Source organism: Salmo salar, chromosome ssa21 (genome assembly GCF_905237065.1).
Source record: "Salmo salar chromosome ssa21, Ssal_v3.1, whole genome shotgun sequence".
In the NCBI taxonomy this organism is placed as follows: domain Eukaryota; kingdom Metazoa; phylum Chordata; class Actinopteri; order Salmoniformes; family Salmonidae; genus Salmo; species Salmo salar.
Window position 1 is genome coordinate 45,008,231 of NC_059462.1, and position 18,659 is coordinate 45,026,889.

The window sequence follows — 18,659 nt, forward strand, 5'->3', positions numbered from 1 at the left end:
TCCAGTCCATTCAGTAGTCAGATTTTAATTACAGAGATAATTTCATCTCATCTCGTTTTAGTCAAGTAATTTGAAAAATCATTTTTGTTTAGTTGTAGTTTTTTCTGGGTCTATTTAGTCACTTAGAGTCTCGTCAATTGCCACAGAAAAACGGGTGTTTGGGGAAATGAATTCTACGGGTTCAGTTTGAGGATGTTCTTAGAGCAGATGTCTTAGAGCGATATAGGACATAGGACAGGAAAGGTCCCTGACAACAAACTCCATTTCCATATCCTAGATGCTGAACACAGATGTCCCGTCAATTCCCATAATGCACTGCGACTTTGCCTCGGCTCATCTGTCTATTCCCTGGTCCTTAGACTGGTGTGTGGCGAGGACAGAATATTAATTACCCCGGTCGATAACAAACTAACAATGTTCAAGCCCATTTAAAGCACGTTAACCCTGCTGTTCAGTCATTGTGAATCACAAAGTGGCTCCGGGCTTACTGCATGCAGTCAGTCTGCCAGTCTGTAAGTCTGCAGTCAGTCTGCCAGTCTGTAAGTCTACAGTCAAACATCTGTCAGTGAAAAAAACGATTTTTTTCTACCCTTATTTATTCTCTTGAATCTAAACCCCAGAATACTCCAAGGGGAATGAGTCATCATGAAGTGAACTTTTTGACATGTGGTGACTAGCAATGAATGACAGCACTGCAAACTTATTTTCAAGAATTTCAGGTGATTTGGCCAGCTTTCTTTCACAGTGCATTGTGAAGGCTTCAAAATAACTACAATTTACAATATTATGAACAGGAGTTAGATTTGGTCTTCTGTTCTTTCTGATAGCCAAGTTCTCTTTCTGTTGTTTTCTTACAGTAATGCCAATCTGCCAGAATTTTAGCAGCTGGTTGGTTTGGATTTCAAATGCTTTTTTTCCCACTCATTCTTTCTTTTGAACTTTTTCTTGTTGGACTGAGTTCTAATTTAGTGTAACAAGATTAGAAAATATACTTAATATAATATACTTTATACTTACTTGGTTTAAAACTAATGTTTAGTCAATGGTTGAAATGCATTGGAAATCATTGGATGAAGGGCACTACCTAATGAATAACTACCTTGGCCTGAAGCAACCTAATAGCAATGCTCATCGAGGAACATCCAGAACCACAGTCACTCAGGGATAGTCACTTAACAATATAGGACTGTTGAAGGACACCAGGCTACAGTGAATAAAACAACACCATTAAAGGACACCATTAAATGGTATGTACTCACTGAAGGCTGCCACTGCCAGGATGATTGTCACCACGATGGAGATCCAAGACACCCACAATGCCTTCTTCCTGTAGTTCTGAGCCTCGTGGGGCTTTAGTCGCATGCTGCTCTCCAGCAGGCCTGTGGAGAGGTGAGAAACTGGGATTAATAGCTACCCCCATGCACGTCTAGCCAAAGGCAGGAGGTAAACAACATGCTACAACAAGGGCTAATTAACAGTGCTTCAAACGACAATGGAGTTACTTCTTCTCCTTCCCCTTCCCCCAGCCAGCCAAGAAAGCACTTATAGATGTAATTTGCAGTGTTGCAGGAAGGTAAAGGGTGGATGAATCCCAGTGAGCTACAACACAGCTACAGATAATTAGCTTGACTAAAAGCTTCTCAGGAGACACCAGGGTTCACTAATTTGTTGTTCTCTCTGATAAAGGGTGAATTAAGTTTGCTGTTGCAAAGGTAGTTAAGTGCTGACAGGTGGCGGTGTGATTGCCGATCCATGAAGACAGACTGCTAACAAGAGAAGGCACAGAGAGAGGGGAAGGGGAGAGAGAGAGACAGAGAGACAGAGAGAGAGGGGAAGGGAGAGAGAGAGAGAGAGAGAGAGAGAGAGAGAGAGAGAGAGAGAGAGAGAGAGATAAAGAAAGGGGGAGAGAGATCGGGGGAGAGGGGGGATGAAGGATAAATTCACCCAGCTGGAGGTAAAACAGGTGGAGCTGGAACAGCAGGTGAACACAACAACACACCCTCAACCAGACCCGGAGAGCTGGAGGTGTAGAGAGACATATCTGCACTCTGGACTGTGGTGAGGCAACATCAACAGGAGAAACAGCAGGAGCAAGAGAAGAACAGAGCACTAGAGGAAAGGATCAGAGTGCTGGAGGAGAGGGTGAGGGGGATGTTGTGTGGCAGAGAACAACCCATTAGAGAGCTGGCCACCCCCACAGAGAAGCCAACAGAACAGCCCACCTCCATAGCCCCTGACCATAGCCTCGACATCACAGCACGACAGACAAATGAAGAAACCCAAGCCCACGGGATACCACCCCCTCTGAACACCCCTCCTTTCTGCCACCCTGATAGCCCTCCTGACAACCCCCCCCCCCCACACACACACACACACACTTTTTCCAAAACACACAGTGTCTAAACTTTCCCAAACACACAGTGACCAAAAACCAAGCGCGCCCTAGACCTTCTGTCTGAGGACCAACTAGGTTCACCTAGCCACATAATAATACACACAGGCACAAACAACCTGAGAGCACTGCAGGGAAGTGTGGCAACAGCACTCAAGGGAGTGATTGAAAAAGCTCAGACCTACAGTGGGGGGAAAAAGTATTTGATCCACTGCTGATTTTGTACGTTTGCCCACTGACCAAGAAAGGATCAGTCTATAACTTTAATGGTAGGTTTATTTGAACAGTGAGAGACAGAATAACAACAAAAATATCCAGAAAAACGCATGCCAGAAATGTTATAAATTAATTTGCATTTTAATGAGGGAAATAAGTATTTGACCCCCTCTCAATCAGAAAGATTTCTGGCTCCCAGGTGTCTTTTATACAGGTAACGAGCTGAGATTAGGAGCACACTCTTAAAGGGAGTGCTCCTAACCGCAGCTTGTTACCTATAAAAAAGACACCTGTCCACAGAAGCAATCAATCAATCAGATTCCAAACTCTCCACCGTGGCCAAGACCAAAGAGCTCTCCAAGGATGTCAGGGACAAGATTGTAGACCTACACAAGGCTGGAATGGGCTACAAGACCATCGCCAAGCAGCTTGGTGAGAAGGTGACAACATTTGGTGCGATTATTCGCAAATGGAAGAAACACAAAAGAACTGTCAATATCCCTCGGCCTGGGGCTCCATGCAAGATCTCACCTCGTGGAGTTGCAATGATCATGAGAACGGTGAGGAATGAGCCCAGAACTACACGGGAGGATCTTGTCAATGATCTCAAGGCAGCTGGGACCATAGTCACCAAGAAAACAATTGGTAACACACTACGCCGTGAAGGACTGAAATCCTGCAGCACCCGCTCAAGAATACATATACCCCTGCTCATATCCCCCTGCTCAAGAATACATATACATGCCCGTCTGAAGTTTGCCAATGAACATCTGAATGACTCAGAGGACAACTGGTGAAAGTGTTGTGGTCAGATGAGACCAAAATGGAGCTCTTTGACATCAACTCAACTCGCCGTGTTTGGAGGAGGAGGAATGCTGCCTATGACCCCAAGAACACCATCTCCACCATCAAACATGGAGGTGGAAACATTATGCTTTGGGGTTGTTTTTCTGCTAAGGGGACAGGACAACTTCACCGCATCAAAGGGACGATGGACGGGGCCATGTACCGTCAAATCTTGGGTGAGAACTTCCTTCCCTCAGCCAGGGCATTGAAAATGGGTCGTGGATGGGTATTCCAGCATGACAATTAACCAAAACACACGGCCAAGGCAACAAAGGGGTGGCTCAAGAAGAAGCACATTAAGGTCCTGGAGTGGCCTAGCCAGTCTCCAGACCTTAATCCCATAGAAAATCTGTGGAGGGAGCTGAAGGTTCGAGTTGCCAAACGTCAGCCTTGAAACCTTAATGACGTGGAGAAGATCTGCAAAGAGGAGTGGGACAAAATCCCTCCTGAGATGTGTGCAAACCTGGTGGCCAACTACAAGAAACATCTAACCTCTGTGATTGCCAACAAGGGTTTTGCCACCAAGTACTAAGTCATGTTTTGCAGAGGGGTCAAATACTTATTTCCCTCATTAAAATGTGAATCATTTTATAACATTTTTGACATGCGTTTTTCAGGATTTTTTGTTGTTGTTATTCTGTTTCTCACTGTTCAAATAAACCTACTATTAAAATTATAGACTGATCATTTTTTTGTAAGTGGTCAAACGTACAAAATCAGCAGGGGATCAAATACTTCACCTTGGTGAATCACTAAAACAATATAGAAATACACTATGGAAAAAGAACAGCACGTCAGAAATCAGCTCAATGTAATTGAAGAATCCATAGACTCTAACCACTTCTGGGAAAATTGGAAAAATCTAAACAAACAACAATACAAAGAGTTATCTATCCAAAATGGAGATGTATGGATAAACCACTTCTCCAATCTTTTTGACCCGAAACAAAGAACAAACAGAAAAAACATATACATGATCAAATGCAAATCTCAGAATCAACTATTAAAGACTACCAGAACCCACTGGATTCTCCAATTACATTGAATGAACTACAGGACAAAATACAAACCCTCCAACCCAAAAATCCCTGTGGTGTTGATGGTGTCCTCAACGAAATGAGAAAATATACAAACCACAAATTACAATTGGCTATACTTAAACTCTTTCACATCATCGTTGGCTCTGGCATCTTCCTCAATATTTTGAACCATGAAGGGATCACCCAAATCCACAATAGTGGAGACAACTTTGACCCCAATAACTACCGTGGGATATGTCAACAGCAACCTTGGGAAAATCCTGTGCATTATCATTAACAGCAGACTCGTACTTCTCCTCAGTAAAAACAATGAACTGAGCAAACGTCAAACTGGCTTTTTACCACATTACCGTATGACAGTCCACGTATTCACCCTGCACACCCTAATTCATAAACAAACAAAACAAAGGCAATGTCTTCTCATGCTTTGTTGATTTCAAAAAAGCTTTTGACTCAATTTGGCATGAGGGTCTCCAAATTGATTGAAAGTGGTGTTGAGGGAAAAACATATGACGTTATAAAATCCATGTACACAAACAGCAAGTGTGAGGTTAAAATTGGCAAAAAACACAGACATTTATTTTCACAAGGCCGTGGGGTGAGACAGGGATGCAGCTTAAGCCCCACCCTCTTCAACATATATATCAACCAATTGGCGAGGGCACGAGAACAGTCTGCAGCACCCGGCCTCACGCTACTAGAAACTGAAGTAAAACGTCTACTGTTTGCTGATGATCTTGTGCTTCTGTCACCAACCAAGGAGGGCCTACAGCAGCACCTAGATCTTCTGCACAGATTTTGTCAGACCTGGGCCCTGATAGTAAATCTCAGTAAGACAAAAAAATGGTCTTCCAAAAAAGGTCCAGTTGCCAGGACCACAAATACAAATTCCATCTGTACACCATTTCCCTAGAGCACACAAAAAACGATACATACCTCGGCCTAAACATCAGCGCCAAAGGCAACTTCCACAACGCTGTGAATGAGCTGAGAGATTTGGCACACCAATTAGGATATGGCTAAAAATACTTGAATCAGTTATAGAACCCATTGATCTTTATGGTTGTGAGGTCTAGGGTCCTCTCACCAACCAAAAATTCACCAAACACCAAATTGAGCCTCTGCATGCAGAATTCTGCAAAAATATAATCTGTGTACAATGTAAAATGCCAAATAATGCATGCAGAGCGGAATTAGGCCGATACCCGCTGATTATCAAAATCCAGAAAAGACCTTTTAAAAACCACCTAAAAGGAAGCGATTCCCAAACCTTCCATAGCAAAGACATCACCTACAGAGAGATGAACCTGGAGACGAGTCCCCTAAGCAAGCTGGTCCTGGGGCTCTGTTCCAAAACACAAACAGAACCCACTGAGTCCCAGGACAGCAACACAATTAGACCCAACCAAGTCATGAGAAAACAAAAATATATTTACTTGACACATTGGAAAGAATTAACAAAAAAACTGAGCAAACTACAATGCTATTTGGCCCTAAACAGAGAGTAAACAGTGGCAGAATACCTGACCACTGTGACTGACCCAAACTTAAGGAAAGCTTTGACTATGTACAGCCTCAGTGAGCATAGCCTTGCTATTGAGAAAGGCCACCGTAGGCAGACCTGGCTCTCAAGAGAAGACAGGCTATGTGCACACGGCCCACAAAATGAGGTGGAAACTGAGCTGCACTTCCTAACCTCCTGCCAAATGTGTGACCATATTAGAGAAACATATTTCCCTCAGATTACACAGATCCACAAAGAAATTGAAAACAAGAACAATTTTGATAAACTCCCATATCTACTGGGTGAAATAACAGAGCGTGCCATCACAGCAGCAAGATTTGTGACCTGTTGCCACAAGAAAAGGGCAACCAGTGAAGAACAAACACCATTGTAAATACAACCCATATTTATGTTTATTTATTTTCGCTGTACTTTAACTATTTGCACACAATATGACATTTGTAATGTCTTTATTCTTTTGGAACTTTTGTGAGTGTAATGTTTACTATTAATTTCTATTGTTTATTTCACTTTTGTTTATTATCTACTTCACTTGCTTTGGCAAAGTTAACATATGCCAATAAAGCCCTGAAATGGAATTGAAAAAAAAAATGGAGAGAGCGAGCGAGAGAGCGAGAGAGAGAGGGGTGAGAGAGAGAGAGAGAGAGAGAGAGAGAGAGACTTACACCACAGAGACCCTCAATGTCTTGTTGCTTTTTGTGCTATGTTTCTCTGTCTGCATGCTATGTCTTGCTTGTCCTGTGTTGCTGTGTGTGTGCTCACTGCTTATTGATTGTCTGTTTTGTAATTGTTTTTAAAAACCTGCCCAGGGACTGCGGTTGAAAATTAGCCGGTTGGCTAAAACCGGCACTTTTACTGAAATGTTGATTAATGTGCACTGTCCCTGTAAAAATAAAAAATAAACTTAAACTCAAACTCAATACTAGATGTTGTGATTATGAATCCGGCAGTCCTTCCTTCTTCATTGCCATGGGGTTTGTGTGAATAAGCACTGACTCTTAGCTCTTTATACACACTGACTGACAGGAGATCGTACCTACAGACATCATAATGGAAGAAAACTACAGGGAACCCCTCCTCTCATTGTACTCTCATCCTCGTCTCGCTGACGACCAATTGACATAATCAAGGAATTGTTGTGTTACAGTCACAGCCACAAGAGGAAAAGGGAGAAATTCCCTGGGGGAAAATCGTAGTGAAATATTTACCAGCTCATATCTCATTCCCTTTACTCATTGATTTGAGTTCAGTGGGAGGCAGGAATGTTATGAGGACCACACAGATCTGACAACTTGTTGACCTCTGATCTGAAATCAGCTTGTAAAGCTGTGTCTCAGCAGCATTAGTTCTTCCAAACGGAAATGAAAGGGAGTCACATGTTCAAGTGTCCTCAGGGATGAGTCTCAAACCAAGTCAGTCAGGGGTGAAAGTCAAATTCAAAATCCCCCTTACCCTCTATGGTCTTTAGGTCAGCTTTAAGAAGAGTAGGCTAGTTGGTGGTCGAGAGTCACATGGCCCAGCTCCATACAGTTCTTATAGGATAGAGTTAATAACAGCTCTCTCTCTTTCTGTGTGTGTGTGTGTGTGTGTGTGTGTGTGTGTGTGTGTGTGTGTGTGTGTGTGTGTGTGTGTGTGTGTGTGTGTGTGTGTGGAGGGAGGTTTTTGGGCATATGCTTCCACTGCTGATCCTAAATGTGGATCATGTGAGTTGAACGAAGCTGCATTCTTCCCTGATGTTCTACACACACACACACACACACACACACACACACACACACACACACACACACACACACACACACACACACACAACATCATAGATACTGACCCTACATTTGATGATAAACTGCATACATTGGATGATTCATACTTTCTTTTTCCCAGAATTATGGAGGGTAAAGATCACAGTATGTAGACTCGCTACAAAGTAGAACCATATAGTGTTCTTCGGTTTGTCCCCATAGGGCAGAGGTCAGCAACAGGGGACTCGCGGGCCACAACTATTTTTGGGTCGCCCAATGTTTTTATATAAGAAATCTGTCCCCAAGTATTCCCACAAATAAAAGATTTAATAAAAACATGTACATTAGTGATCGTGTCTCAATGTAATCAAGGTATATGAAATTATTGTTATTTTCAAATACAATCTCTTTTTGGGCTTAGTTGTGGTCAATTTGCAGTGTACAAATTATTCTCATTATTTTCCAGCCCCCCACCATTTTGCTACGACAAAAATCTGAATCTAGTCGCCTACCGCTGCCAAAAGGCAACCCTTTTCGGTGCTAGGTAGAACCCTTTGCAGATGATTCCATCTAGAACCCTCTATGAAGGGTTATTCATTGAGCCGTCTGTAAATGGTTTTAACCAGAGCCTTCTAAAAAGAGTTCAACCAAGAACACTTTGATCCTCTAAAGGTTCTACCTAGAGCCGGAAGGTCAGAAACTCCTGGTTTACAGGCCACATCAGGCCTGCAAGTCACATTATGCTGGCTTGCAAAGTGATGTGTAATTCCTATTGGAATCCAGCCAGAGTGAGGGTATCCAACAACTGGAACTTTTAATCACCTGCAACCTGCATTCAGATAAAATGCCAGGGTAGGGAATATTGATTATTGAGACTACCTAAATGATGTAAACTGGATTGATCTTATGCTACACAAAGATAAATAACTAAGTATTGTAACGTCTGCTTCCAACTCACATTCTCAAACACGTAGATCCCCTGAATGCAGCTCACTTTCCAGCCCACTTTCCAGCTCACACTCTTAAACACATTGATCCCCTGAACGCAGCTCACTCCCCAGATCCTAATCACCTGAATTCTAACCACCTGTTCACACACCTGCATGTCATTATCACACACTATTTAGTTCGGTTCTTTGCACCCCATCATTGTGAGGTATTGTTTGTTTTGTGACACACTTCTATTCGGAGCTCTGTTTTGCCCCATAGTTTAATCCTCCCGTGTATGATCGTTTTTGCCTGCCTCACTAACGATCGTTTTTGCCTGCCTTGCCTGCCTGTACTTTAGACTATCTGATTTCCTGTTATCAACCTACGTTAATAGCCTTTTCCCTGCCTGTACTGGTGCCTTTTTGGACCCCCGGTGTATGACCTTCTGCCTGCCTCTGGACCCAGCTACCTGCCTCCTCCTGTGGTCCTTTAACAATAAACACCTGCTGCGCCCTGCGCTTGAAACCAGCTCTCTGTCTCCCATCGTGTTCATTACAGGTATCACTGGCCGATTTTCTGTGTACCATACAATACACTGCTGGTTCACTCAGACTGCATTCTAATATTCTATTCTCTGCTCAATAAAATAACAGAAAATACTAATTTGAAAGAAAGAAATAATGACAAAGATACAGTGCATTCGGAAAGTATTCAGACCCCTTGACTTTTTCCACATTTTGTTATGTTACAGCCTTATTCTAAAATGGATTAAATAAATAATATCCTCATCAATCTACACATAATACCCCATAACGACAAAGTAATAACCGTTTTTTAGAAATGTTTACAAATGTATAAAAAACAAAAATACCTTATTTACATAAGTATTCAGACCCTTTGCTTTGAGACTCAAAATGTGTCTCAGGCGCCTCCTGTTTCCATTGATCATCCTTGAGATGTTTCACAAACCTGATTGGAGTCCACCTGTGGTAAATTCAATTGATTGGACATGATTTGGAAAGGCACACACCTGTCTATATAAGGTGTCAGAGCAAAAACCATGCCATGAGGTCGAAGGAATTGTCCGTAAAGCTCAGAGACAGGATTGTGTCGAGGCAATGCTCCATAAAAAAATTCTGCAGCATTGAAGGTCCCCAAAAACACAGTGGCCTCCATCATTTTTAAATGGAAAAAGTTTGGAAACACCAACACTCTTGCTAGAGCTGGTCATGGGGCCAAACTGAGCAATCGGGGTAGAAAAGCCTTGGTCAGGGAGGTGACCATGAAGCTTATGGTCACTCTGACAGAGCTCCAGAGTTCCTCTGTGGAGATGGGAGAACCTTCCAGAAGGACAACCATCTCTGCAGCACTCCACCAATCAGGCCTTTATGGTAGAGTGGCCAGGCGGAAGCCACTCCCCAGCAAAAGGCACATGACAACCCGCTTGGAGTTTGCCAAAAGGCATCTAAAGGACTCTCAGACCATGAGAAACAAGATTCTCTGGTCTGATGAAAACAAGATTGAACTCTTTGGCCTAAATGTCAAGCGTCACATTTGGAGAAAACCTGCCACCATCCCCTCAGTGAAGCACGGTGGTGGCAGCATCATGCTGTGGAGATGTTTTTCAGCGGCAGGGACTGGGAGACTAGACAGGATCGAGGGAAAGATGAACAGAGAGAGCACAGAGAGATACTTGATGAAAACCTGCTCCAGAGCGCTCAGGACCTCAGACTGGGGTGAAGGTTTCCAACAGGACAACGACACTAAGCACACAGGAAAAGACAACGCAGGAGTGGCTTCGGGACAAGTCTCTGAATGTCCTTAAGTGGCCCAGCCAGAGCCTGGACTTGAACCTAATCGAACATCTCTGGAGAGACCTGAAAATAGCTGTGCAGCGACGCTCCCCATCCAACCTGACAGAGCTTGAGAGGTTCTGCAGAGAAGAATAGAAGAAACTTCATATCCAAGAAGACTCAAGGCTTTAATCGCTGCCAAAGGTCCTTCAACAAAGTATTGAGTAAAGGGTCTGAATACTTATGTAAACGTGATATTTTCAAAAAAAATTATAAATTTGCAAACATTTCTAAAAACCTGTTTTTGCTTTGTCATTATGGGGTACTGCGTGTACATTGATGATGGGAAAAATCCATTTAATCCATTTTAGAAAAAGGTTGTAACGTAACAACATGTGGAAAAATTCAAGGGGTCTGATTACTTTCCGAATGCACTGTATATACTATGTCAGTATTGTATACATAAAAATCATTAGGGGAATACGAGATACATGCACAAATATTCCCACAGTTTAAAACATTCTCACACATATTTTTAACTTGACCAGATTATTCAAAGTTTAAACACTGAGGTAAACACTCATGCTCAGGCACTATTTAAAAGAAAGAAAAAAATACTATCAAAAATCTTATTCAGATTCAGAAGGGTTCTATGTAGAACACTTCTTGCCTTCCAAAGGATCATTTCTTCAAAAAAAGGTTCTTAGTTAGAACTCCTTGCCTTCCAAAGAACCCTCGTTTTAAGAGTGTGTTTAATTCATCCCATAGAAATACATTAATTTTCAATCTATGCTGGTTTTGTGGATTAACTAGATTACCTCACTACATGTTCATAATCTTCAACATACCGGTACTCAAATTGGAAGTAATTCCAATTTTCGCCCTCTAATGAATATGTGATTAGATTCCCATGGCACTCTAGGCTATGACTGTAATCTCTAATAGAATGTTAATGCATTTAAAAAAAAAAACATGGAACCCTCCCTTTTAAAAGGACAGGTTAGCATTTTTCATCATGAATCTTGTTCTGGAGGCAGCTATTCAGTGGTCACTAGCTAGCACAGCCACAAAGTCATCAAATCTGATTTTAAGCCTAACCTTAACCATACTGCTAACCCTAATGCCTAAACCTAACCTAAAATTAGACAACAACAAAAAAAACATGCTTTTTTAAAATATAGACAATTTTGACTTTGCAGGTGGCCTATCTAAATAAAGACTTGCCTAGTTAAATAAAGGTTAAATAAAAATAAAAATCTAAGGGGAACTCGCTCAGTGCTGCCTCAAGGACAAAACTAAAGACAATAAACGTCAACCTGCTTTAAAAGGTGGTTCCAACATAATCTCGATTCACTCTGACATTCCACTCCTCCGCACAGTCTCCTATATTGCCAGCTGTCAATTAAAAACACATACATTATTCAAAGCACTGAATTGATTGGTTGGGGTGATTCCAGGTAACACATGATATTACAGATGGGGGTTCTGAAGACTCGGAAAGCTCATGTTAAAGCTATGAGAAGCAAAGAGGCACAGTTGTAGACACAGGCACAGAGATGTTACATCCAACATGTACTGCATATCTGTAGTGAACAACATGGACAGCTCTAACAATCTGTGCCATAAAGCTATAGTCTCCTCTCTAGCCCTACTTCTGAAACTATGCATTCAGCCTTAACAGGCATATTCAAATGACTGCAGTTCTGAAAGGCAGCAAGGCTACAGTCTTGTATGTAAATGGGGGTGAGATGGAGGCAGCATATGTGGAGGGAGTGGTGGTGGGGGTATGGGGCTCTACTGTTTTAATGCAAACCGTTCAAAAACATTTCCTCCTTGATGTCCCTCTCTCTCTCTCATCTCTTTCCAGTCGGTATGTTTCAGACTCATCCCTATGGGCAACGAGCATCATTAAGGCTCTCTAACACATTGACTGGGCCTCATTAGAGAGCTTCAGCACCTACACTCTTAGAAAAAAAGCTTCCAAAAGAGTTATTCGCCTGTCCTCCTTTTGGGTTCCATTTAACACCCTCTGTGGAAGGGTTCTACAGGGAACCCAAAAGGGTTCTACCTGGAACCAAAAGGGTTCTACATGGAACCAAAAAGGGTTCTACATGGAACCAAAAAAGGGTTATTCAAAAGGTTATCCTATGGGGACCACCGAAGAACCATTTTAGGTTCTAGATAGCGCCTTTTTTTCCTGAGTGTACAATCCTCCTACATAGAGTCTCTTTAGTTACCATCTCATTACATCTGCTCTGGTCACCCTATGACAGAGGCCTCAGTTGGGTATAATTCCAATCCCGATTAAAATACAACGGCTGTTTAGAGCATTGGTTAGAGGCTGGCTTTAGGACCATGCGGAGAGCAGCTCAAAGAGCAGCTGCCAGCCTGATGCCTTTCTCTCAGAGAGCAGAGACGTGCCAGACAGTTAGGCAGTGCACAAATTGAATTTGATGTCAGCATTTGAACTCGGCCTTGTAAGCCTTGCAGCCAGCAACTGCAATTTTCACCAGTTACCTTCACATTGATGTTGACATAGGTGGCGTGTCCAATAGGCTAGGGGATGATAAGCTTCCCCTAAAGTACATTTTATTACATTTGCCAAAAGTAGCTATATAATTACTCATGCCTATACTTAAATAAATGAAATCATTCAAAATGCTACGCCAGAGAGCATGATATGGCCACATTAGCTTATTTAAAAAATGTACTGTGGATTGTTTTAAGTGCACACTTTGGGCAGAGCGCACAGCAAAGAGTTTACCAAATAGGCTAGCTGATTGTTGAGTTACTGCTACCAAATAGGCTAGCTGATTGTTGAGTTACTGCTACCAAATAGGCTAGCTGATTGTTGAGTTACTGCTACCAAATAGGCTAGCTGATTGTTGAGTTACTGCTACCAAATAGGCTAGCTGATTGTTGAGTTACTGCTACCAAATAGGCTAGCTGATTGTTGAGTTACTGCTACCAAATAGGCTAGCTGATTGTTGAGTTACTGCTACCAAATAGGCTAGCTGATTGTTGAGTTACTGCTACCAAATAGGCTAGCTGATTGTTGAGTTACTGCTACCAAATAGGCTAGCTGATTGTTGAGTTACTGCTACCAAATAGGCTAGCTGATTGTTGAGTTACTGCTACCAAATAGGCTAGCTGATTGTTGAGTTACTGCTACCAAATAGGCTAGCTGATTGTTGAGTTAGACCGGTCAGTGAGAAGCAGTTAAATAGCCCTAGGCTTATCACAATATTTCAAAATACAATCGTAGGAAACATAGTTTAGAAAGCAAATTAAATGCTGAAAAGAGAAGCCAAGGAAAAGACTCTAATCTGTCTCTAGTTATCAAAATGTTCAATTCCCGATTGAGAGAACAGTAGTCTATCTTATAGGCACCAGCGGAGAACATCGGCCATTTCCCCAGTGAGTGATGCATATTCACTGTCTTTATCATTGGTCCAGTACCACTGTAAAGATTTGAGGGGCACAATTTCCTCCTCCAGGTTAGATGGATGTCATATTGTACATTAGTCTGCAAATGCGATGATAGATGCATGCAATCTTTTATTATAAAGCTGAAAAAAATTGCTTCCCCAAACTTGGCATTAGAAGTCGGCCTTGTTGTGACTTGATAGAGTGTATTATGCATTTATTTCACGTTGCACTGTACGTGCCGTTCCACAAGTAAATTAGTCAATTTATGATGAGGTTGAGTAGTGGTTGACATTGTATATGCCGTTCCACAGACCTTTAAACCTGATATTGCGGTGATCATTAAAGGCTGGAGTCATATTTGTTTGTTTTTGCTGTTCTCCAAATAACCTTTTAGTTTTTAAATTGTGTAGAAATGCGGTAAATGAGCTTCAACTTCCCAAAGAATTCCTACTTTGACCCTAGATTTAACTGAACTGACACCACTACCATATGACCCAATAGATTTAACTGAACTGACACCACTACCATATGACCCAATAGATTTAACTGAACTGACACCACTACCATATGACCCAATAGATTTAACTGAACTGACACCACTACCATATGACCCAATAGATTTAACTGAACTGACACCACTACCATATGACCCAATAGATTTAACTGAACTGACACCACTACCATATGACCCAATAGATTTAACTGAACTGACACCACTACTATATGACCCAATAGATTTAACTGAACTGACACCACTACTATATGACCCAATAGATTTAACTGAACTGACACCACTACCATATGACCCAATAGATTTAACTGAACTGACACCACTACTATATGACCCAATAGATTTAACTGAACTGACACCACTACCATATGACCCAATCGGTAATGGATTTCCATTACATTCATCTTAAATAGAAATACTACAGCATGAAGCAAAGAAACTGAGTTAATAATTTGGCATGGAAAAGGGCCAACGTGTGTAAGTCCACACTGTTACACAGACGACGAACCAAGTGGGAGTGGGTCATATCCATGTTGGAAAGTTATGATTGGGGTCTTAGTCATATCCATGTTGGAATGTTATGATTGGGGTCTTGGTCATATCCATGTTGGGATGTTATGATTTGGGTCTTGGTCATATCCATGTTGGAATGTTATGATTGAGGTCTTGGTCATATCCATGTTGGAATGTTATGATAGGGGTCTTGGTCATATCCATGTTGGAATGTTATGACTGGGGTCTTGGTCATATCCATGTTGGAATGTTATGACTTGGGTCTTGGTCATATCCATGTTGGAATGTTATGACTGGGGTCTTGGTCATATCCATGTTGGAATGTTATGATAGGGGTCTTGGTCATATCCATGTTGGAATGTTATGATTTGGGTCTTGGTCATATCCATGTTGGAATGTTATGATATGGGTCTTGGTCATATCCATGTTGGAATGTTATGATAGGGGTCTTGGTCATTTCCATGTTGGAATGTTATGATTTGGGTCTTGGTCATATCCATGTTGGAATGTTATGACTGGGGTCTTGGTCATATCCATGTTGGGATGTTATGATAGGGGTCTTGGTCATATCCATGTTGGAATGTTATGATTGGGGTCTTGGTCATATCCATGTTGGAATGTTATGACTGGGGCCTTGGTCATATCCATGTTGGAATGTTATGACTGGGGTCTTGGTCATATCCATGTTGGAATGTTATGATAGGGGTCTTGGTCATATCCATGTTGGGATGTTATGATTGGGGTCTTGGTCATATCCATGTTGGGATGTTATGATTGGGGTCTTGGTCATATCCATGTTGGGATGTTATGATTGGGGTCTTGGTCATATCCATGTTGGGATGTTATGATTGGGGTCTTGGTCATATCCATGTTGGAATGTTATGATTGGGGTCTTGGTCATATCCATGTTGGAATGTTATGATTGGGGTCTTGGTCATATCCATGTTGGAATGTTATGATAGGGGTCTTGGTCATATCCATGTTGGGATGTTATGACTGGGGCCTTGGTCATATCCATGTTGGAATGTTATGATTGGGGTCTTGGTCATATCCATGTTGGAATGTTATGATAGGGGTCTTGGTCATATCCATGTTGGGATGTTATGATTGGGGTCTTGGTCATATCCATGTTGGAATGTTATGATAGGGGTCTTGGTCATATCCATGTTGGAATGTTATGATTGGGGTCTTGGTCATATCCATGTTGGAATGTTATGATAGGGGTCTTGGTCATTTCCATGTTGGAATGTTATGATAGGGGTCTTGGTCATATCCATGTTGGAATGTTATGATAGGGGTCTTGGTCATATCCATGTTGGAATGTTATGATAGGGGTCTTGGTCATATCCATGTTGGAATGTTATGACGGGTCTTGGTCATATCCATGTTGGAATGTTATGACTGGGGTCTTGGTCATATCCATGTTGGGATGTTATGACTGGGGTCTTGGTCATATCCATGTTGGGATGTTATGACTGGGGTCTTGGTCATATCCATGTTGGGATGTTGTTTTTTTTTCCTATCCAAGTCTCCATGGGGATAACAAAAGGATTATGATAAGACTTGTGAAAGAGATCACAAGTATACTGTATAACATAGGTTATGTATAGACCTTATGTCAGACCTTAGTAAAGGTAAATCTGTCTCCCTCCATTTCCATTTAGTATGACCTGTGTGTGTGTGTGTGTGTGTGTGTGTGTGTGTGTGTGTGACAAAACTTCTGAATATTGAGGGCATTTTCATAACCACTGCATCTTATCTCTCTGTAAAAAAGATTTCACACATTGAGTTTGGGCTCAAAATGTACATACATTGTTTTATTGTTTGATAACCTCTACAAATTCAGATAAGGGTTTTGGTGATCATCAGGAAGAAATAGCCTACAATAATGCCTACAGACACAACATGTTTACAATACGAGTGCTCTATAGAGACAGGGATGCTTGCCTATTATTTATCTCCAGTTGCATTGCCAAATTGCCATGTCTCTGATGTTATGCAGGTAAGTTATTATAGCAACACATTAATAATTGATCAAATTAATAATTGATCAAAACCACTTTCCAGATGCTATAAATAAACTCCAGAAGCGCCCATCAATCACGTCAAGGTGAGGATTTACTTTTACAACAATAAAGTTTGTAATCCCTGAATTACTTACTACCTTGACCATCAACGCTGTCGGTGATTCTCATCTCTTGGTCCCGGTCCACATTAAAAGGATCGTCCTGACTCGGTATTTTGGATAGATTCGCATTAGACGCGCATCCGCCGTTCCGTACGGCCGAAGGATCCACGATTGTGGGATCCGGTACAGGGAATGAATCTTGTGTCATTGGGTCAGTCATGGTTGTTTACTTATAAGTCAAAAGTCCTCGGGGAAAAAAATAACTCACACCGGAGTTCCAAATGCAGCCATCCAGGGCGCGAATGACGCCGGTATTGACAGGACGAAGTGCAGACGGCGGAGATGAGAGATAAACGCAATCTCCACAGCATCAGCAGCAACAGACCCCTGACGGCCACACCCCTCTCTCTCCACTCTCTCTGACGACGAGATTTCGCACGATAGAGGGAACTGCAGTGAGAAGATTTATAAATCAAGGTGAATTTGCTCAGATTCATACATGGGTTCATTTACTTGAGTTTTGTAATATAGATCTGATTATTATCGACATGCATTTGCTATAAAGACACAAGGCTGCCATGTGATGCTAAATTGTCGACTTTTGACGCGACAACTTTTCTACCCCTCCCTCGAAATCCTTCCATCACACGCAACCATGCGCAGAATGCAAGAACATAGCTCGAAAACACCCAACTGTCAATCAATTCCTGGATTTCGATACCATAAACGATGTATTTAATTTCTTTCTGTAAAACATCAGTATTATATGTTATGTTTGATGTGTTTACATAAGACAGAAGGTTACTTATGCCAAGGTCAGGGAGTATGGGTCTGCATATAACACGACTGACTGTCTAGCAACCCAACGGTTACATTTTTTTATCACATCATGGACAACTTTAGCATTTTAACTAATCATCAACTTTGCAACTATTTACTACTTTTTAGCTGCTTTGCAACTACTTATCATGTTAGCTAAAACCCTTCCCCTAACCATAAACCCTAACCCAAAGTCCTAACCTTAACCATAACATAACCCTAGCTAGCTAATGTTAGCCACCTAGCCAACATAACCCAAAACAAATTGGAATTCGTAAAGTATCATAAATATAGCTTATTCATAACATTTTGTATGAATTGCATTTCATAACATATACGAATTGTCATTTGTAACATATATGAAATGGATGATGGACATCCACAAATGAATACATACCATACAAATGTAACACGTCATACTAAATGGAAATGGAGGGAGACAGATTTACCTTTACTATGTTACGTGGAGCCCTGAGTCCATGTTGCAGACGTTTATCTGGTCCTAAGAGTAATAGGTCTAACTACAATAAGGAATGGAATGGGATTTGTTCAGTCATTTTATTCAATGAGTCCACAGGTTGGTGCAAAATGCACAGGGCAGAACACATAATACCTCTGATGCAGCCATGTTGTTTAATAACACTGTTATAAACATGTCTGTATAATAAACTAGCATACTCTCTCTGGTTCAACCCATCAACCCAAAAATAGGTTTTGTTTTTGCAACTTATAGACTATCCAATAGCCTAACTCATTTGACCATTTTCTATACTAC

The 18,659-nt window shown here is 41.5% G+C and overlaps 1 protein-coding gene across 2 annotated transcripts in view; it reads right to left on the minus strand.

Moving 5' to 3' along the window:
* The window catches only part of LOC106582396 (transmembrane protein 163), a 125,542-nt gene extending 107,727 nt beyond the window's left edge, over positions 1-17,815 (minus strand). The window contains exons 1-2 of one of the 2 annotated variants that reach the window (XM_014165470.2): positions 17,102-17,815; positions 1,260-1,379 (exon numbers count right to left, since the gene is read on the minus strand). In XM_014165470.2, the coding sequence (XP_014020945.1) occupies positions 1,260-1,379; positions 17,102-17,285 (304 nt within the window). In that variant the 5' untranslated portion in view covers positions 17,286-17,815. Of the gene's footprint in view, positions 1-1,259; positions 1,380-17,098 lie in introns of both variants that reach the window. The other variant, XM_014165469.2, reaches the window with a different exon arrangement.
* Between the last annotated feature and the right edge of the window lie 844 nt (positions 17,816-18,659).